Source organism: Danaus plexippus (genome assembly GCF_018135715.1).
Source record: "Danaus plexippus chromosome 29 unlocalized genomic scaffold, MEX_DaPlex mxdp_36, whole genome shotgun sequence".
In the NCBI taxonomy this organism is placed as follows: Eukaryota; Metazoa; Arthropoda; class Insecta; order Lepidoptera; family Nymphalidae; genus Danaus; species Danaus plexippus.
The window spans coordinates 243847-266813 of record NW_026869857.1 but is presented as its reverse complement, the minus strand read 5'-3'; the positions used below and the strand labels follow the sequence as shown (position 1 = coordinate 266813).

Genomic DNA, 22967 nt, shown 5'->3' with positions numbered 1-22967 from the left:
ATAATGTATATGAACAATATATTGGAGCAATTATTTTTGTATATAACATTAATTCGCGTATTATTTTCATTTGTGTATATTTTGTGTGTATCAGCCCTAGCGGCGCCGCCTCAGGGCTGATACACACATTATCTTCATATAAACAATGTATTCATTGTAAATAAATTAAATTCATGTATAACAATATGAAAGAAGATCTTATATCAATATAATTATATATGATTTATCAACAACACTCTAGCAATATATTTATAATATTTCATTACTTTATAATAAATATGAAATTTAAATATATATATTTATATCCATCTATCAGTATTAATATTTAATTAAATTTCTTATATTTCTAATCGTGATGTGTATACGTGTGTGTATACACGTATATCTCGCCAGCGCCAGCCCTATCAGCCGCGTGTGTTGGTGTGCGTGTCTCTCCGCGTGTCTGTACACTGTCCGTGTGTGCGTGTGTGAGGCGCGGGGCGGCCGGCCGTCAGCCGTCAGACGCGGCGCGACTCCCGCCGTGGCCGGTCGTGCCGAGTGTGTGCTCTGTGTATGTGTTCGTGCGTGTTACACTCGATGTCCGTACTCTCGACACATCTCGTATCGAACAGTGACATGTGACCAGTTACCTGTGTTACAATGGAGAAGCCGTCTTACAAGGTACACATATTATATATATATTAATAATATACGACTTATATTATATATATGTCGTGCCTTATGTATTTTATATTTTAACGTTGAAGGAAGTTGGTTTAACAAATTAATATTATTGTTATTAGTCCAGCCCTGGCCGGTGTCGCGCTAGTGTTGTGCCGCGCTTGGTATCGATGGATCGCTATCGATCTTTTATATATCATTATAATATATGGTCGATATAATTTCGTTCGCCTATCGATATGTGTATCGTATCTAGTACATATCTGAATTAGCTTGTTTATTTATACCTCGGCCAGTGTGGACGCGTGTCTTTGTTTTATTACACATATATATACATATATTCGCACGTATGTTTGTTCGATATTTTTATTGTAACCTATGTTCCGTTGTTGTTAATTCGTGTGCCTGTCTCAGCTGTATCGCCTCGATTGCATATTTTTCTCCACATTAAGTTATTTTTAATTGCTCCACCTACCCTCACGTAATATTTTCTTGTGTTGCTCTCGTCTCTGGCATCTGATAGTATTTCTTTTGCCAATATGTTTATATTTTTTTATCATTTTGACGTAAACTCGACTGATTCAAATTTTTTTATCTTGTTATTAACTATTTATTCATCTCCGCCGGCTGGGGTTCCTCCGTCCTCGCCGCGGACCTCGGGTTCCGTATAATTCATATTTTTCAGATTCTGTTTAAGTTTTATTTCATTATAACATTAGTTCTGTACCCGTTGTATATTTCTATAAGTTTATGAGTTCCAGCGCTTCTCAAACTTCACTATAATATTATTTTGTAATATATTATTTTATATGTATATTTTGTTTCATTATCTCATCTAATTAACATCGTAATGGGACTTTATAAGTCTGTAATTGTGTATGTTATTAGCTTGCTCGTAGTTATAATTGATATTGTAACCTAATTTAAATAATTTTCATGTAATGACAGAGAAATATCTTTATTGTTTACGTTTTTTTTTTCAGACTATAATATTTTTAATACAATAATTTTATTTCTCTATGATTTTTATATTAATTTTATTATTTTAGTCGTTTTATTTGTTTTTCTTTGTAAGTTTGAGAGCCTCTGTATCTGTCCCTTAATGTGGCGTACATTGTAATGGGGTCGGTCAGGGCTGGCACTCCGCGTATATATATAATATAATATTTTATTATTTTTACTATTAAATTATATGTATGTTTGTCCTCGCGTATTATGGTATAATTAATTGTGGAGCTTATTGTTATCATTTATTCATCTATTTCCGTTCTTTGAATTATATTTTGATAAATTTAACGGCATTTAATTTTATGATTTTTTTTATATATCAGAATAATGTTGACGATTTCAACATTAGTTTGGACGATGTTCACTGACAGACGGACTGATATTTTCTATATAAAAATATTTTCTAAATGAGTGTTATTCTTGTAACACTAGCTGCTTTTTTTTAATAAGTTTCATTTGGGTATGAAAAAAAAAATTCAAAGACTTTAAACATTTATTAAATAAAATTAATTCTATTAAAATCTCAACCCTGTGGATTTCGTGATTTACGTGAGAGGGACGGAGTACGAGAAGCGCTCGGGTGCGAGAGGGACGGAGATAGTGTTAGAAGGAACGAGCTGAAACCGACTCTATCGTACGGTGATAAGGTCCACGCGCGGGATTGAGTAATTTTTTGAATAATTTTACAACTTTTAAATACAAAAGCTATGCTTTAGTTCGAGAACTATTTTGACGAAAACAAAATGGCGGACATTAAAGTTATTAATTCTTAATGTGATTATTGCTTATTACTGTGACACGATATATATATATATCTATATGTGTGTGTGTATGTTGTAATATATATTTATATATACATATGTCATTTATATTGGTATTAATATTGTCGCTTATATTATAATGTTATTATTTTAATTAACCTCCGTATGTCTTTCTCGCTTGCACTTCAATTTTATTTTATTGATTCACTGCTACGTACCGTCAGCATGTTAAATTATTATATATGTTTATTTTAATATATTTTATGTATAATATATATATATATTTAATTTATTTTTCTTTACTGGTAAAAATATTATATCTATATTACCTATTTAATTTAAAATACTATATATATCAAACAATAAAAAAATCTATTATATATGTATATATATTTAGTGAAAATCACATAATAAATTATTTAATATATTTATAGATATTATATTTAAATATTAATAACGGTCGTATGTGTATCTTATAATACTGTAAGTCCTCGCTGTCCGTATCTCCCTGAATGGCTACATCCGGTGAGTTTGTTGGTGTTTCTCTGCTTTGTCATAATTTTATAATGCATTCCTGTTTTTTGTTTTTCGTTTCGAACGATTTAAGAATATTAATTTTTATTATAGTATTTGCTGAGAACTTAACTTTGTATGTTATCTTGAACCGATTTCTAATAATAAAACCCGTGTTATCTACGTTCGACCCAAATAACTGTAAATTGCAAAAATATATAGTAAATTCTATTAAAGTTTATCGGCTTTTGTAAATTTCTTAATTCAGCGAATGCTTGTGTGATTATTATTGAAATATTTAAATAACTTTATTAACGTATTAATCTTGTTTGGTGTCTTAAATGGAAATAATTCATCTCTCAAATATTTTAAATCACCAAATGTGTAAAATATATTTCGTGGAATTCTCCAAACTTACTCACAACTTTCGTTTAATCATACGATTGTCTTATCTGTTCAATATTTTTTTCACAAAACATAAGAATGACGTCGAAATTCATTTTGAATTTAATTATTCCTTAACATAACTTTACTGCATGCTTTGATGTCGTCTGTCACAGCGGCTGGACCGATTCGGATAAAATTTACGTATCGTCTATTTAATCGAATGGAATGAGAGCTGGGTTTACGCGAACCGAGCGTCGTATAACTATAATAGTTATAATGGATCGTATAATTATATTACTTGTTGTATAAACACAAACATGACTTGTGTCATCCGTTATCTTTCTTTATCTATCGCGGAATGTTCGGATCGTTCAATAAAGAGTTAAATCGCACGACTCGCTTCGAACAAACAAACACCGAAATAGAAATGCTTTTGAGATAATACACTTGTATGGCGTGGATTAGAGGAGAAGAATAAATACAGAAGCGACAATCAAGAGATAAATCATTAGAATATCATACACTTATGAAACATTCATAGTTCACATTTATATTTAATATTAAGCTATGGGTTATTAGTACAATAGAGACGTGTGGAAACTCATACTCGTTGGCCTAAATTATAATTGATGTTTTGAAAAGCGGATGGATGGTTTATATTAAGTGTCACGGTGTCTCCTCTCAGCTGGTGGGTGCTCCGTGTGGACATCACGGACAGTACACCTTCTACAAGGCGATCCGTCTGACGGGACCCCGGGACAGGATCGTCGCTATCGGGGACTTCTTCTTCGTCAGGATCTGGCAGGACTCGGAACTGGTCTCCATAGGTAAACATGAACATAACCTTAATTAAACAGGAATTCAAGTATAAAATTTACGAATAGATAAGAAAAATAAACTAACTTTAATGTTAAAAACAAATTAAGTCAATATTTATATTATAGTAATAGCTTTATTTAGATAAAATGTAATTTATCTCGGCTCAAACGTAATTTTTATTTATTGTCAAATATAAAGAAAATATTTGTAACTTAATCTATATTTGTCAAATTGTCCGAAGTGTATTAATTTGATAAGAATCCGTGTTTTGGTCTCTGGTGATGTGTTTGTTGGATTCTCGTATCAGAAATCATAAGACAAGATCTGTTCTGTCACAGGCGAGCTCCAGTTGTTGTGGACGGACCGCGTGTCGGACCAGACCCTGGTGTCTCTGAGGCTGTACTTCCTCCCGGAGAACACGCCCGACGGAAGAAACACACATGGGGAGGTGAGGGGCTTGGATATTAATAGCAATTACAAATAATTACCTCTACCTGTTATAAACTTACGAGTAGATGTTGGCCGTCTGTTTTATTAGAAATTTTGATATTATAAGAACTTTGAACTTCTATAAAGTTTTGAAATTTTTTTTTAAACTACAAAAAAAAAATTACCCTCACGTTTATTCTGGGCTTGAGGACAACAGAGCGCAGAAAAGTTCCCGATTATCGTAATTTATTTATCGCAATATAAATATCTCTAGAACACATCAATAAACCAATAAAAACAAAGAATAATTCATTGATGAATCAAATTACATAACAATGGAACAGCTGCAGTGCTGTTGTCTTAGCTGTTCATAAAATGACATTGAAAATAACTTGCTATCGTTTCTATGCTTAAATAAATGTACGTTTGTATATCCGTTACAAAATAGTTCTGTAACTTCAGTGACAGCAAATTTTGACGAAAGTGCTCGTTGTCGTCGAAGAGAATGGCATAATTTATCAACAGCGCACCCCGGCTTTGTCCACGCGATATACAATTTTTTTTTATCGTTTATTCCGAAGATTACATTATCATTGTGCAAACCAATAAGACAATAATTCGGAGAAAATTAAAATTGTGATAAATAAGCATTGTTGTTTATAAGTAACCATTATTTTGTTAATTTAAAACAAACCAGCGATTCAAAACAACGAAATCGGAAATGTAATTTTTGGACGACATCGCGTCCAGAGCCGAGTTAATAAATGCTCCGATATTTCATACATTGTGACACGTGACTTCAAGGACTTTATACAAATATCATACAAGTAGAAAACGAAACAGTCATAACGTGTGGAATCTTAATACTAATTATCATCATTAAAAAGGCAATAAAAAAAATGCCAACATTATATTAAACGGAAAAACAAAATAATTTAATTTCAATAAATCAATTGAGCAACTATAATCATGTGTTTAAAGTGACATTCATTATCTCTGCTGACGTTACATCTCGGGCAGTATCGATATTAATCCATTGTTCGAATTACGAATTAAAAAAAAAAATAAACCTGGCCGCTAACAAAATGAAACGCGAAACTAAAAAAAAAATATATTAAAAATAATAATAATTTTGAAAATCGAACAACACGCCGAGTCCAATGAAAAAAACACTCATTCTATGTAAACCTCAAAAATCTGTTTCTACGAACATCATATACGTCCGTCCCTCTCGCACGTGGAGCGCCGTCCCGCTCTAATCCCTATTTGGTAACGCCAACTATTTCATGGATGAAATTACGGAGGGTGGTCCAAGTGAAAGGCGAAACGCGTCTCATCTATTGTATGGGTTCTAATGTTTGATTATTATTAGACGCAAATATTCCTGAAGTGAATTAATATCCTGTATAGGTATGATTACAGGGTAAAGATATAAATATATATATTATATTATATTATTGAAAAAAAAAACATACATATATATATATATATTTAAGACGAAAGTATTTAATATTTCCATGCAATTTTTGTTAATTTTCCTTGCAATGTGCTATTAATTTGTAAATAATTTATAATATTACATAAAATATTTTTATTGATAATAAATTAATGTTATTTATTCCACACTTGCACCAGCTCCTATCTCCAACTGCGAAGACTCGGTCTGTACTGTATCTTATCACCTAGTAGTAAGGTCGAATATTGAATAATAGACGGTTCAAGTAATTGTAGTACATTATGGGATTCTATAGAGCGGCCATTATATTTTGATACTCAGAACATAAATACACATATATATATATATCGTATTTAAGAAACATATTTGATAATATAACTTTAAAACGAGCAAACCCGTCGGCAGAGCCTGTATACATACAACAAGACATTCACATTGTATAATGTGTTTCTGATAACTTATTAATTACGTTTAATGTACCAACAATTAATTACTTTTATATTGAAATATTCTAATTACGACTCCGCTGGTGAGGTTTAAATTAAAAATAGATTCCGCGGTAATGGCCGGTCGCTTAATTGGCGACGGAAATTATTTGTTTGTGTGATACATACATACACCTGCATCCGTCTCCACTCGGCATTGCAATATGAAGCTTGTAACTATTCAGTTATTTTGCTTTTTATTATCAATTTTTAATTATTATTATTATTAAAAACTATTATTAAAGTATCAAGATCTCTCGGCCCTCCACAATAAGTCCGCGATGCGCTCCACCGACGGACAGAGCGTGGTGTGGAGTCGACTCCATATATATAATAATTTTAAGATTTTTTCTTTATTTTGGAAAATAATGATGACGTCATAAAAAAATATAGTTTTATGAATTAATATGAAGGATGATGTGTGAAAGAAATTGGATTTCAAATACATACAAACGTGTGTTTTATTTAATGTTTAACGTAAATGATTATTGCGGACCTCATTGTCCCTCCTCGAACCTTTCTCTGTTCGTGTTTATCTTATCGCTTGCTCGTTCTGTAAATAATTGATAACGGACTAACTTACAGTCGCGCGTTTAACGTACACTCGCTATGTTTGTATGCTTAGTCCGAGATCTCATCCGCACTACAAACGGGGAGTTAACAGTTTTTCTGTTTATATTTCAATACGAAACAGGAAACGCTAAGTATTTAGTGTGGCGATGAAGACTTGCGGTAAGGTGGAGTAGGTTGATAGAAGCATAAAGCCCACTGTAAATAAGTTTACTTACTCCGAGTTTCTATCATACTATAAACCAACAGTTTCTCAGTTTTTTTGTACAGTACTTCTCGACTACAGTCATACAGATATGAAATATTTTAAATTTTAATTTATTATTAAATTTTAAACTGTCGCGACGAACAGTTTGAAGTTTAATTCCGATGCCAACTCGCACTAATCAACCGTCAGCGACCGAGCTGATAAGATAACCGTGTTTTTTGTACACAAATAAGCGACATTAATATTATTTTCATTAGACGAAATGAATAAAAAGTTTTTTTTTAAATATTTATACTTTAACTACTTTAGATACTTTAATTAGTTTGTGTGTCCGTTTTATCTTATACCCTAAACAAAATCACTAAACTAAGACTTATAACTAAACTATCATAACAATTCCTCGTATGTTATATATAAGGATCTATATATTATATGTGTATACGTAAATTAAGTGTATGAATATAACTCCGCTGATATCTGTAACTTTTCAATTCAACGATAATTTTGAGTCCAATACATTGAAATACTTGTAACCAGCGATAAGGCGCGGCTCTCTGTTCACAAACTGTTCATAACACGAGGGCTGGATTTAAAATTTCTTTATGTCCATAAATAATGACATTAATTCGTTAAATTAATTATTAATTAGTTTCTAAATTATATGATATCGTTTATTTATTATTTATGACGTCATATTTAACTCATCACGAAGCAAATACTAGAATTAAATAACTAACATAGTATATGTTAAGCGTATGTGGATATATTCAATGATAACAGCCCGGGGTCGACGTCACCGCTTACTGAGTTGTACGTGAAACACGAAAAAATAATTCCACGGATACTAATTCTATTTTAATTCGTTTTGCAGCAAATTTATAATATATCTGAAATATTTAATTTAGATTTCGATAAATTTAATCTTAAATAACTGATAATATATATATATGTTTATATGTATGTAAATATAATTGATTTTTTAATCAATACAACTCCACACATGCAGAGTCCGACAATTATTTGACAGCGACACAGCACAGGGCTGGCAACGTTCACGGATTACAGTCCCGAGGACGCGTCCGACCCCACGACATGTCGTGTCGTGTGGTGATAAGACCATATCGTGTAATTACACGTATACAAGCTTGAAAACTATTAAAAATATTTTATATATTATTTAAACAATACATATATTTAATTATTTCCGCGTGTATGTTTATTTACATGACGTACATTCCGTATACGTATATAGCAAAGAAATAGCAAGCGATAAGTCGTGGCCCCCGCGTCGTATGGTGTAAATGAGCCTGGCGCCATTTTAGAATCGATAGTAATCTCGCTGTTTGAAAATACATTTCAATTATAATTTAATGGACTTTTAATTTATTTAACCGATTCACAAATAACGTGGAATCGATTTACAATAAGAATATTAACTACATGTATTATATATGTATATATTATATATATTATGTATATATATATGTATATAATAAGATATTTTATTATTTAAACAAGTTATAAGGCCAAGGTCTGAATCATTCAGCCTCAATGTTCCTCACAGTAATTTCACTTTAATAAAAATCTATTGTGAATTCTCGAAATTTCTAAACCTAGATTATTAAAAGTTTAAAAAAACCGTTACATCACTCTCTTCGGTGCAATTAAAACTGAGCCTTATCGGATCGCGTTAAGGTTAAAAATAATATTTAATATTTATCGCTAGTGTATCGTTCTCGTGTCGTGGTAGGGGGGTCTGTGAGCATATCTAATTATAACATAATTGTTATATTAATTTCAACCGTAAAGGCTGCGCGTTAAGATTCTAATTCCCATATCTGTGTTTAGAGATTCGACTCACGCTCGACCTGCAGTAATTTTGAATTTCGAACGGACTCAAATAAATTTATCCCTCCAAATGATTTTCAGTCTTATCCCACGGATTTAGATCTCAGAGTCGTGTGAAGCATTTTCGCTCTTAGTATATGAGCATAAATTTCGCTGTGTCTGTGTGCGTATATTAAAGGTTGCTCACTGGCTCAGTAGAATATTATTGCAACTTACAAAAATAAAATATATATATATTATTTAATTTAAAAATTATTTTAATTTATCTGATATATATAAGATTACTGACAGTTATATAAATAATAATATCTATTATAAGAAATATATCAAAATTACCATATAGTGCCTAAATATATGACTAATAATATTCTCGAATAAAAATTTTACTGTATCACAATAATTTTTCAAATGAAATAAAAAAATAATAATAATAACGCGAGTTGCAGCCGTGTTCCTCTCAGTCGTATAAATATCACTCCACAATAGGAAAGTAATACCAACGGAGACGTTTTATAAAAAAAAAAAACGAAAAGCAAAAAAATATAAAATATATATTAAATTTATTTACAATTAGTCACTATAATATTGTTTTGTCAATAACTATATATATATATATAGTATATATATACTATACGTATAGAGGCCGTAATATTTAATAAATAATACTAACATTAAAAAATAACATATATACGACGGACCGCTGTTGTGTGTATGTATGTCTGTTTCATAATTTTTTTGATCTAATTAATATATAGTATAATATCTATTTAACAAATCCATACGTATAAGTACCACACGGTTTAAACCTTTCGGGGGAGGTGCGAGAGGGACGGAAGATATAGGACGTGCATGGAGTCGTTAGTTGATATAAAAATATAAATATAATATTATCATTATATTATATATGTTTGTATGTATGTATATATATTGAATTTTCTTATTAGTTTGTTTTTTTTTTTTATTAATATATAATGTGTTTCATTATGCTCGTATATTTTATCCATCCTCGCACGGCTCTACAGTTTCCTGTTCTCAATGAAAAAAATATCGGCGCATACTTGGATAGTGATCAGGGCTGGCGACTGTTCTCGTGTTATTTTAATGTAATTAATTTGCTATTATTTTTTTTTATGATTTTTATTTCATATTAACTTCACGTTTGTTATATATAGAGTTATTGAAAATATAAATGTGTGTAAAAAAAATGTTTTAAAGAAAGTTTTATATTAAAGACCTCTTTACTCTAAATGTTTGTCTTTATATGTATATATTATTACATTAAATAATAATCTAATATTTATATTTTAATATTATTTAACTTTGTGATAGCGCCAGCCCTGTGCCCTCGGGTCTGCTTCGTTTGCTTGCTTTACTTAGCACGGCCCGCGAGTATAACGACGCTCGTGAACATTCCTAGTACATAATAAAAAATAATTAATTCCCATCAAATTATTAATTTTTTTAATAACGTATCGATCTAATATAAATTACTAACATATATGTGAAGTGCACTGAATGTATATTTTATATTTAATATGTACTATAAATATCTATATACATATGTATATTCATAATGTCCGTACACTTATATAACGATGTACATTAAATTTTAAGCCGTCGATGTTCCCGAGCGTCTCTCTGCTCGTGGAGCGTACTAGCGTTTCGTAAGCGACGCGCGACGGAATCCGACCTTATAGAGCGACCGACACCGCTTGATACTTTGTATATATAATAAATTTATTTTACTATTTATAATTAAAATATATATACACGTGTGTGTGTATGTATGTATGTATGTATGTATGCGTGTTTTTTTTTCACATATAAAAAACACTTATAACCATGTTGTTTCTTATATATGTATATATCAGTAAGGTAACCTGTCCGATTACAAAACAATACAATCGTTCTATATCCGTTAGTTACATTGTTTCCTTTGAGTTTCTTTAAAATTCATTCTTAATTATAAATTCAATTAATGTAAACACATAATTATATTTCTTATTCGATGAATTTAAACGTTTTTACTTCGTGTTATCTAACGACGTTGATAAAGTTATAAGAGACTTATCTTATATATATATATATATATATATAAATATATATATATATGAAATAGGGTTTTACTCATACTTATACTCATACTCATTTCGCACACTCATTATCTCGTAACAAACAAACATTTGGTGAACACAAATCAACATCTCGTTCAGGCCGAGCCGGCTCCGAGCGAGCGCACACGGGAGGCGGCGGTTGTTTAGTAAATATTTCATTATTACTATAATTTAACAAACTCATTTTCTTTTATATAAATTCAATTTTAATATATTATATATATTAAAGGTTTTAATAAACGTACAAATATAATTTATCTAATGCTATTTATTACACGGGTCTCTCCGTCCGCGCCTCGCTCCAAGCTCCGATTCTATTATTAGTTAAAACTGAATCGATAAACATAAATGTGACATAATGTGTGCCGCGTGTTTGTTTGTTTGTTGAGTTTAACCGACCGCGTAGAAACGGGGTTTGTGTTCGACTGAATGTAATATGTTCATTATACACCATGTATATAGCGTGACACGTGCTGAGTTGAGTCGGGAATAGAACCCGTTAGTTTTAATTAAAAAACAAATTTAACTTTACAATTAACATAAAAATAATTGTTGTGATAAAAACAGAAGGTCGTCTGATAAATAGTTTTCGAATGGTTTTTATGGTAATGCAAGTATTTATTCTGCTACGAATATCTATATATATACATAGTGTAGTCTGTCCGTCTGTGTTCGCCTATTACCGAAATTTCCATTCCATGACCAAATCTATAAGTATTGTTGTGACGCACGGAGCCGGCGGACAATTAATGTTTGAATACCGCGCTTCGAGTTATACGACAAACAGAGTCGGGGGCGATCAGTTAAGCAGATGATCGTTTCAGTACTCGTTATAATATAGTCAATTGACGTACTTTTAATTCTAGATTCTTTTTTTATAAATTAACGTTCTAAAGGATCAACACTCGTCCATCACACTATTTACAAGGTGTTCTATTTAAATATTAACAAATATTTAATATTTAATATTAATAAATATTTAATATCAAATATTAAAATTCGAATTTCGAAAACAGAACCGGAACAAACGTGTTGTGTTGCGGGCCGTTGGTGGAAAAAAATAAAAAGAAGAAAAAAACTGTTTCCTAATCTTCAAATTCTATATAAGCCAGCATTAATAAGTTATACAAACATCGATGGGGAATACGACCTTAATGCGTTACACATACAGTCCAAGTTCCTTTGCAGCGAGCGTTGTATGAGTTTATTCTTTATACAAGCGAATATAAACCTTATGTTTATTTAATTTAAGTCGGTATTGGCCTGTACCTATCCTTACTTACATCCTTTGGGTTATTGGAACAACATTCGTGAACAGTTGTGTACCGCGATTGAATAATCTTGATACATTTTTTTTATATATATATATTTTTATGAGTATTTATTTTGGTTTCGTCATTTCCGGTTACGATTTTATGGAGACAATGTGCGATGGATGGTCAATTGACGTGGAATTCGAGTCGAGATTTAGACATGACTTAGAAATCTCGTATTATAGTTAGGATGTCGTAAATATTTTTCTTTATATATCTATGTCAAGTTTCGTGTATTTGTTTCTTATTTGGCCGGGTTTATGTTAATGTATTTTTTAATTTCCTGTATTAAGTTAAATAAAATGTGTTTCGCATTAAACCGGCCGCTGGCGCTGGCTCGCACTCACTGACTCACTCCAATAACGACATGTAGTTACATCATGTCTGTTTGTTTGTTTGTCTTTTCTACAAAACACTTGTTTATGTTGCTTCGATATAATTCTCATTTTATTATTTTTATGTTCTGTAAATATTTTTTTTATTACATAAATATTGTATTCGCATTTATTCACTATTCTCCGCATAATCTAATTCATTGTTAGACTTTGTTATTTGGCTAGGTTATCGCGAGAGGCTGTATTGTAGTAGATTTACATGAAACACAAAAAAATATATTATTGGGAAAATAATTTATTGGTTTCCTTTAAATTTTTCTGTTGTTAGATTGTTTCGCTACAGCTGTGATAAGGAACAACTAGTTTCGGAGTAACGCAGAGCTGCATCCGAGCGATAAGACATACATATGAATGAATTTTGAAATAATCAAAATTAAATTATTTTTTATTTTCAAACATCAAGACGTCCTGGTCGCTGTTGACCCGCTCTCATCTTTCACTGCTTTCTCCAGGGTCGTATTGTGTCCAATTTTTTTTTTGCAAAATTTTAAAATTATACATATATATATATATATATATATATATGTGTGTGTGTGTGTATAGTTTTATATTTAAATCGTTACTTACAAAGAGTAAAAAACAGACATACATACAGATATATATCCCGCCTGTTTGTTTGTACCTTCAACTATAATATTTCTCATTAATTGCGTCATTTCCTTCAAAAGTTATTAAAAACTCCAAGGTTATTTCATTGACCCGTAAACAATTTTGTTTTTTTATTATTATTTTTTGAGTTTCGTTGAATTTTAAAACTAAAAATGTTTTTCATTTGAGTATGTGCTTTTGTTATTATCTGTTAATGAGTAAACCGTAATATGTATAGATAATTTTTTTATTGAAACTAATTTCTCTTATGAGATCTAAGACTTTCGCGAGTTTTATTCATTTAAATGAAACTTATATTTTTTTCGGATGTACTACGCGGATTTTATTTTTGGTTAAGACTACACACTCCCGACGTTTCGGTTACTTTTCAGCGATCGTGATCACAGGCGGACGAGATGTGAATTTCACAAAAATATTAGTTTCATTTAAATAATTTCTTTTGTTTACACTAGAATAGTATGTTTTAGTCATCTATCTATTTATTTTTTGAGTGAAATAAAACTATCAATACTACGCATTGAAATTATATATATACATAAACAAACAAACAAACAATGATAATTATAATATATATATATATTCGGCCGGCCCGAGTCCGTCCCTGCGCCTCCCCCTCCCCCGAGCCTCCATTTTGCGTTATTGAGAATTTATGTCGTGTAGGCTGAGGGCACACCGGGAGCGTTTTATTATTCGTGTGTAATATTTTACAACTAATTAGTTTGATTTATTTTAACTAAACGTTATTAATTATTCAATTCTCACGTTTTAAGCCCATTGTTATAGTCGGCCGCTCTAGCAATGAGAATTAATTCCTTAATTAAGTATTTCCATTATATTATATAGTTTTTAATTTTTTTTTTTTAACTCCTGTTGTATTTTAAATCATTAATATTATCTACATTAACTAAAACTAATATTTTTCTTTATTTTAAAGCTATAAATACACTTAAGTCGTCCGAAAGGAAATGTCTGTGGAAGTGAAAGTCGGATTTAAGCGCCGTTTTATTAATCGTGTGTGAAAATATTTCACATTTTATTTAACGAACTGGTCTTTAATGTTTCGATAAAAAGATAAAATAAAGATAAGTTTGAGGCGCAGGAAATAATATATACGATAGTTATTAAAATACAAAAAAAATAAATAATAATAAAATTCACACGATTATTTTTTATATATATATAGTTTTGTTTTTGCATATATATGTATGTTGTATATACAATGTCAAATATATTTTCGTTTATTGTATAACTTAAATTTACTTGACAGATATAATTTATATATATATATCACCCGGTGTGTCCTCAACCTTCCAAGGGTTGTTGCACCGAATAGATCGAGCCATCAATTGTGTGTGTGTGTGTGTGTGTATACAGCGTGTTCACACACACGCGCCGTAATAATAATAATTAATAAATATATAACAGTAGTTGTAGCTAACACACCCTGTATGAACACAAACAAAACATCGCATTCATATTATATACATTGATTTCACTTCATGCTGTACATACAACACGCACACATATGCACACACTCATACACTCACACACTTTTTAATTAATTTATTTGGTATAATATCTTTTTACGAGACACAAAGACACCTAGAAATACAAAGATATAGAGATATACAGAGATACACGGGGATATACAGAGATACACGGGGATATACAGAGATACACGGGGATATACAGAGATACACGGAGACAAATTACGTGTAGATTTATTCATTAGTTCCGGTCACTTCCCTAAAGAGACCGCAGCAATGTATTTGGTACGATGTCCCGCGTCTTAGACCATAGGTGGCGCCACCGGTCAGTCGGGAGATTATTCTATTTAAGTATACATAGTAATTCGTTTTCGAACCTCAAACCGAAGTCCAAGTGGCCCGGCTCGGGGTTGCGAACTAGTGTGACCATAAAGCTGTCGTGTCGCAGGACGAGGTGCTCGCTATCAATGATAAGGTGGTCTTGAGGGCGGAGGAGCTCCTCAGCTGGGTGTGCAGCGGCGCGGGCTGGCGGTGGGGGCTGCGGGCCGTGTGGCGAGGGGCCTGCGCGCCGCCCGCGGAGCCCCGGCACTCCGCCCCCCTGCACCACACCAAGCTGGACTTCAGCGACGTCGAGAGAGAGAAGAGCTCCATCAGTGAATATATTTTGTTTTTCTAACCGAGACCGGACATTCCCCACAACCTGAACTGACAGACCTTAAGACTGATTCCAGCAGCTCTCATCTGCCATGAGCCTCCTAAAACGTAATGATATGATTGTAAAGCAGTAACTGTATCCCTACTACGAGTTCTCATCGTCCAACACCACAGTATGAACTCATCCTTAGGCTCCTGTGTAGGTTCGATGTTTCTCTACTGTATAAACCCTGTTCCTCATCAGCGGTGGACGTGGACGAGCCTGGCGTGGTGGTGTTCTCGTACCCCCGGTACTGCCGGTACCGGGCCCTGGTCGCTCGCCTGGAGGGCATCCAGGCCGCCTGGCTCAGAGACTCGCTGGTGGCTGCGCTGGGCGGATACGCCGCGCCCACCAGGAACACTAGGATACTGTACTGTAAGGTACGACATGGAAACACGCTTCAGAAGGTGTCTGCAGAACTGTTACTTGTTGTGGATATCTCTGTATTTTTCCAGCACCACGGTCACTTACAATATAAAGCTCTTTATTTTCTGCGAGGGTCCATGGGCCTCGGAAACGATATCCCAAAATCTAGTTAAATAACATCAGTGATTTAAACTCAAATCTATTCAATTCCAGGACACATTCGAGTACCCGGAACTGGAAGGTCATGAGTTCGTCTGTAACCACCTAGCTCCTAAACTGAAAGGTCGTCCGCGGGGTCGGCGGAGAAGGGCGGCGCGGTCGCGCGACCGGTCGCCCGACCAATCGCCCGACTCGCGCTCCAGTGACAGTGACGCTGTCGAGACCCGGGTGAGTGACGTCACCATATGTGTAGAGGAAACACCATCGACATCGGACCAGTCGTGGACGGGAGCATGTTCCTCTCAATCCAGCGCCTGGAGTTTTACTAACTAGAGGTGCCGAAAAGAAAATTTTGACTAAAAACTCCATCGACACCAGCAGTGTCCGCGGCCTGATACGATGTCTTATGAGGAAGCAACTCCATGATATATATCGTGATATCATCATGATAAATATCCACATGACTACAAGTACCGTCTGCTCCTAACCTTGACTCTCTTCACTCCAGACACCTCGGAGGATATCACTCCGAAACGGTCCAGAGAAGATCAGCGAAGACGAGGACTCGGAGAAGGACCAGCAGTTCATGAAACAACTGAAGGAGTTCCTCAAGGAGAAGAATGAAACTGTGAAAGTCCCACACAGCTATAAAAATGGTAATTAATTTATATACTTATATTATTTAATATTTTAATAATAATTTTCTCCGTGTCCGTGTGTGTTTAGTTTCCCTCGTGTCCGTGTGTGTATAGTCTCCCTCGTGTCCGTGTGTGTATAGTCTCCCTCGTGTCCGTGTGTGTATAGTCTCCCTCGTGTCCGTGTGTGTATAGTCTCCCTCGTGTCCGTGTGTGTATAGTCTCCCTCGTGTCTGTGTGTATTACGTTTCCCTCGTTTCCGTGTGTATTAAGTATCCCTCGTGTCCGTGTGTATTAAGTCTCCCTCGTGTCCGTGTGTATTAAGTCTCCCTCGTGTCCGTGTGTGTATAGTCTCCCTCGTGTCCGTGTGTGTATACTCTCCCTCGTGTCCGTGTGTGTATAGTCTCCCTCGTGTCCGTGTGTGTATAGTCTCCCTCGTGTCCGTGTGTGTATAGTCTCCCTCGTGTCCGTGTGTGTATAGTCTCCCTCGTGTCCGTGTGTGTATAGTCTCCCTCGTGTCTGTGTGTATTACGTTTCCCTCGTTTCCGTGTGTATTAAGTATCCCTCGTGTCCGTGTGTATTAAGTCTCCCTCGTGTCCGTGTGTATTAAGTCTCCCTCGTGTCCGTGTGTGTATAGTCTCCCTCGTGTCCGTGTGTGTATACTCTCCCTCGTGTCCGTGTGTGTATAGTCTCCCTCGTGTCCGTGTGTGTATAGTCTCCCTCGTGTCCGTGTGTGTATAGTCTCCCTCGTGTCCGTGTGTGTATAGTCTCCCTCGTGTCCGTGTGTGTATAGTCTCCCTCGTGTCCGTGTGTGTATAGTCTCCCTCGTGTCCGTGTGTGTATAGTCTCCCTCGTGTCCTTGTGTGTATACTCTCCCTCGTGTCCGTGTGTGTTAAGTCTCCCTCGTGTCCGTGTGTGTATAGTCTCCCTCGTGTCCGTGTGTATTAAGTGTCCCTCGTGTCCGTGTGTGTAAAGTCTCCCTCGTGTCCGTGTGTATTAAGTCTCCCTCGTGTACGTGTGTGTATAGTCTCCCTCGTGTCCGTGTGTGTATAGTCTCCCTCGTGTCCGTGTGTGTTAAGTCTCCCTCGTGTCCGTGTGTGTATAGTCTCCCTCGTGTCCGTGTGTGTATAGTCTCCCTCGTGTCCGTGTGTATTAAGTGTCCCTCGTGTCCGTGTGTATTAAGTCTCCCTCGTGTCCGTGTGTATTAAGTCTCCCTCGTGTCCGTGTGTGTATAGTCTCCCTCGTGTCCGTGTGTGTAAAGTCTCCCTCGTGTCCGTGTGTATTAAGTCTCCCTCGTGTCCGTGTGTGTATAGTCTCCCTCGTGTCCGTGTGTGTATAGTCTCCCTCGTGTCCGTGTGTGTATAGTCTCCCTCGTGTCCGTGTGTGTATAGTCTCCCTCGTGTCCGTGTGTGTATAGTCTCCCTCGTGTCCGTGTGTGTATAGTCTCCCTCGTGTCCGTGTGTGTATAGTCTCCCTCGTGTCCGTGTGTGTATAGTCTCCCTCGTGTCCGTGTGTGTATAGTCTCCCTCGTGTCCGTGTGTGTATAGTCTCCCTCGTGTCCGTGTGTGTATAGTCTCCCTCGTGTCCTTGTGTGTATACTCTCCCTCGTGTCCGTGTGTGTTAAGTCTCCCTCGTGTCCGTGTGTGTATAGTCTCCCTCGTGTCCGTGTGTATTAAGTGTCCCTCGTGTCCGTGTGTGTTAAGTCTCCCTCGTGTCCGTGTGTGTATAGTCTCCCTCGTGTCCGTGTGTATTAAGTGTCCCTCGTGTCCGTGTGTGTAAAGTCTCCCTCGTGTCCGTGTGTATTAAGTCTCCCTCGTGTACGTGTGTGTATAGTCTCCCTCGTGTCCGTGTGTGTATAGTCTCCCTCGTGTCCGTGTGTGTTAAGTCTCCCTCGTGTCCGTGTGTGTATAGTCTCCCTCGTGTCCGTGTGTGTATAGTCTCCCTCGTGTCCGTGTGTATTAAGTGTCCCTCGTGTCCGTGTGTATTAAGTCTCCCTCGTGTCCGTGTGTGTATAGTCTCCCTCGTGTCCGTGTGTGTAAAGTCTCCCTCGTGTCCGTGTGTATTAAGTCTCCCTCGTGTCCGTGTGTGTATAGTCTCCCTCGTGTCCGTGTGTGTATAGTCTCCCTCGTGTCCGTGTGTGTATAGTCTCCCTCGTGTCCGTGTGTGTATAGTCTCCCTCGTGTCCGTGTGTGTATAGTCTCCCTCGTGTCCGTGTGTGTATAGTCTCCCTCGTGTCCGTGTGTGTATAGTCTCCCTCGTGTCCGTGTGTTTATAGTCTCCCTCGTGTCCGTGTGTGTATAGTCTCCCTCGTGTCCTTGTGTGTATACTCTCCCTCGTGTCCGTGTGTGTTAAGTCTCCCTCGTGTCCGTGTGTGTATAGTCTCCCTCGTGTCCGTGTGTATTAAGTGTCCCTCGTGTCCGTGTGTGTAAAGTCTCCCTCGTGTCCGTGTGTGTTTAGTCTCCCTCGTGTCCAACACTGTATAGTGTCCCTGGTCCTCAGTATCTCTCCGGTCGCTGTACTCCTGGGTGTGGTCATCCGGGGGGTTCGCGGCGGCGTGTCGCGCGGGCGCGTGGCGGGAAAGATACCGGGAAAACGCGCCCGCACTACGACGGATATACGAGAGGTATGAAAACAGACACACACATCGACACGCACTCACACTAACGCTCACGATGAAATATTTAGTTTGGATGAATGTCACCAGACACCGCCAGGATCAAGGTGTCCCAAACTCATTATCTTCAGATGACTTTGAAGAGTATCATTCGTTACTATCAATCAGATCTTTATAATTTTTGATAAAAAACTTCAATTCCAGATATCTCCTCCAATACGAAAACCACGAGCGGTGGAACGGCAGGAAGTATCCGAAGATGAACGGCATCATAGACGGAGCTAAGACCATAGACACCATCGACGTCACGGACTCCCCGGCGAGGGACACGCCCGGGCACACGGAGCTGCCCGCCAAGACGCTCCGCACACCCTCGCCCAGACCAGAGAACCTGGTGTTGGACAACGAAACTGGAGAGATCACTAAAGAACTGAACATTACGTCCAAACCCGCCGAGGAGCTGAACAGGGAGTTCCTGGACTCGCTGCCCAAAGAAGAGAAACCGGCCAAGATCTTCGTCAAGCCCGTGGAGAAGCTGATAGAGCCTGGACTGCAGAACAAGATGGGCCTGGACAACGACGGCGTGGGGTCCGCGTTCTTTAACGAGCTGGCGCAGAAGTTAAACTTGGGTACGCCATCACGAGACTCAACATCCCAGGGTCATAGATCCTGTGTTCACCGTCAATGTATTGATTAGTCCGATGTTAATATGAAGACCTCTTCATCCACCAGGTAACTCCGACACCCGCTTCCTGCAACAGCTGTCGGCGCCGGACAGCCTCACGAGCCTGTCCTCGCTAGGAGATAAATACACGAACGGGCACACCAACAGCGACCAGGTGTGTAGGGTAAAGACAACTCATGGGTTAGAGGGCCGAGGTCAAGGTTCAGCTCACAGTTATATCCAAAGTAGCTGCCGATCAGAGCGCGGCGCAGACGTGTGTGTTCGTTTGTCCCGTCCCATAACAACCACCGACTTGTTATATTTCAGAAACCGCGCAGTTCCCTCCGCGCTGTTCGCGTGAAGACCACCCGAGCACCCCCCACCGCCCCCACCAGTGAGTATACACGCACACACACACACACACACACTCGCGCATACATTTGAAGAATTGCAAGAAAAAATAGAATAAAACAGGTCGTGGATGGAGTCTGCATGAACTGTCCTCGGTTCATCCAGGGCCATACATCAGCAACTGGTAGGGTTGTGTTCGGCTGACCGAGGACTGAGCATCAAGCTGTTGCAGAAGTAGCAGCTCTAAACGTATGGACAAGTGACGATAAGCTGAAGAAAGACGAGACGCTGGTGGTTCTGCAATGAGCTCCTGACGCGAAGTGTGACGCGAAGTGGAGGCAAAGATTAACTAATAAGACTGAAATGACTTGCGCTGTTGGACAAATTGATGCCCAGCTCAGCCTGGACCAGAGTTCGCGGGCGAGTTACCAAGCGCTGCCTTGCAGTAAGTTGGACACTCTCGAGGAGCTCTGATGGAAGTAATTGAGGGAGAGCATCACGGCCGCACGGAGAAGAACACAACACCAGGATGTTAGACTCGTCGGAGGCTGAAACTACACCTGGAAGGGAAGCAGGTCTTCGTTGGAGTATCATGAGCAGAAGTCGTGAGAGGAGTCCGTAGTCATGAGAGGTGTAACTCATGACGGAAGACGTCACTGTCAGCATCGCTACGAGAACGAGATCGTCTTGCGACCGTAACTTTAGAGACGCTGATGAGAGCACCTCAGGGGACTCGGTCTGGAAGAACAGGAAATGGAGGAAGTCACTACTGACAGAGGAGACGAGCGTGATAACAGAAGAAGAGCGAGTCAACCAGCTCTCAGACGAGTGGTCGGTGTAAGGGGTTATTGATGTCAAGAAACGAAGCTTCAGCTGAGGAGATGATCGAAGAAGGGAGAGGCGCCTAGGGTAGAGGTCACATCGGTGATCACGCGCGGTGTTCCAACCGGAACTAACGGTTTTAAAGTACAGGAAATATTGAGATCATATCATTAGTATCTGGACGATGCGGCTGGCGACGGACCCGCAGCTGGTCCGCTGTGTCCCAGGGAAGATTAATTCCTGCAGTACTATATCCACGGCCATCGACACACTCTGCATTTGTAAGTGTATTTATCAAGTCTCATCTCTCCCCAGCCCCCAACCCCGTGCCCGCGGAGAGCTCGTCCCCGCCCTCCATCACCAGCGTCGTCAACAACTTCGGGATCCACCATCCGCCCACGCCGACCGCCAACGACGACGACATCGTAGAGGTACCAGCAGCGTGCGACGAGACGCCGGAGCGTCGCGAGTCACACGGCCCTAACGTATGAATTGTATCTCTGTCCAGGTGCCCTACAAGCCCAAGAGTCCGGAGATCATAGACCTGGACGAGTACCCGGAGAGTCCCCAGGCCATCAAGAACAAGAAGCTGGACATCCTCAAGGAGCGCGGCCTGGAGGTGACGGCCGTGCCCCCGGGGCCCGCCTGGCCGCCCGCGCCGCTGCTCCTCAACCCCGTGCAGCAGATCATGGGCCAGGCGTCGCTGTTCCAGATGTACAACATCATCCCCAGCTACCCCAACGGCGCGCCCGCGCCGAAGGTCATCCAGGCGTCCTCGGCGTTCGGCTCGTGCGGGCCGGAGAAGACGGTGTACGGCAACCCCAAGGACCCCTTCATGCCGCCGCCGCACGTGCTGCAGGGCACGCCCGTCAAGCCGCAGCGCAGCGTGGCGCCCGCGCCCGCCGCGCCGCTGGACGTGCTGGACCTCACCTGCAAGACGCGGCCCGGACACAAGCCGGCCGTGGAGATCGTGCGCCTGCCGCCCGCCCCCCGCCCGCAGAGCCTCGCCAGCAGCTACTCGCTGGTGGACGGCAAGGCGGTCGTGGGCTCCAACCTGGAGATCACGCTCGTCAACAAGTCGCACACGCCGCCCCGGAGGCCGCAGAAGAGGTCCTCCAACGGCAAGTTCGTGTCGTCGAAGACTCCGCCGCAGGAGTCGCCGCCCAAGAAGCCGTCGCCGGCGCGGCCCGAGCCGCCGGTGGAGCCCTACAGCCTGTTCCTGCGGGGCGCGCCGGGCCTGGACCCGCGCCAGCTGGCGCTGTACCGCGACCTCGTGGCCGGCCAGCTGCGCTACCCGGGCCTGCTCAGCACGCCCACCACCAAGAACTAACTCCGCAACCTTCGTTACTAGGATTAACTCATTGTAAATAGTCAAGTTGTCGCAGTTGTTGTACAAATAAATGATACGAAACAGTTTTATTTGCTGAGCTTCCTTTGATATAACTTTAGTCTGTGAGCCGGGCTCGGACAGTCTACTTAGATCTCAACAAACGACAAATCTCGTCACATTTTGGCGGGAAAGAGCCTCGGCAGCTGTCCGTGAGTATCAAGATGACAACAAAAACCTCCAAAAGACGGCCGAGAGAAACATGATGAGCTT

The 22967-nt window shown here is 38.6% G+C and overlaps 1 protein-coding gene across 1 annotated transcript; it reads left to right on the top strand.

The window, feature by feature from the left end:
• Positions 1-487: 487 nt before the first annotated feature.
• LOC116776849 (AT-rich interactive domain-containing protein 5B-like) lies at positions 488-22786 on the top strand. Its single transcript, XM_032670113.2, has 13 exons — positions 488-660; positions 4015-4156; positions 4487-4596; positions 15511-15715; positions 15961-16136; positions 16336-16509; positions 16790-16937; positions 19416-19539; positions 19735-20159; positions 20263-20369; positions 20522-20588; positions 21683-21798; positions 21876-22786. Exons 1-13 carry the CDS (start codon positions 640-642, stop codon positions 22695-22697), a joined length of 2637 nt encoding a protein of 878 aa, XP_032526004.2. The 5' UTR covers positions 488-639; the 3' UTR covers positions 22698-22786.
• Positions 22787-22967: the final 181 nt, after the last annotated feature.

Excerpts from the sequence above, each read along its gene's own strand:
- LOC116776849 (XM_032670113.2), top strand. The coding sequence starts at position 640 with ATGGAGAAGCCGTCTTACAAG. Across the intron at positions 4,157-4,486 it reads CTCGGAACTGGTCTCCATAG|GCGAGCTCCAGTTGTTGTGG; the intron begins GTAAACATGAAC and ends GTTCTGTCACAG. Across the intron at positions 4,597-15,510 it reads GAAGAAACACACATGGGGAG|GACGAGGTGCTCGCTATCAA; the intron begins GTGAGGGGCTTG and ends GTCGTGTCGCAG.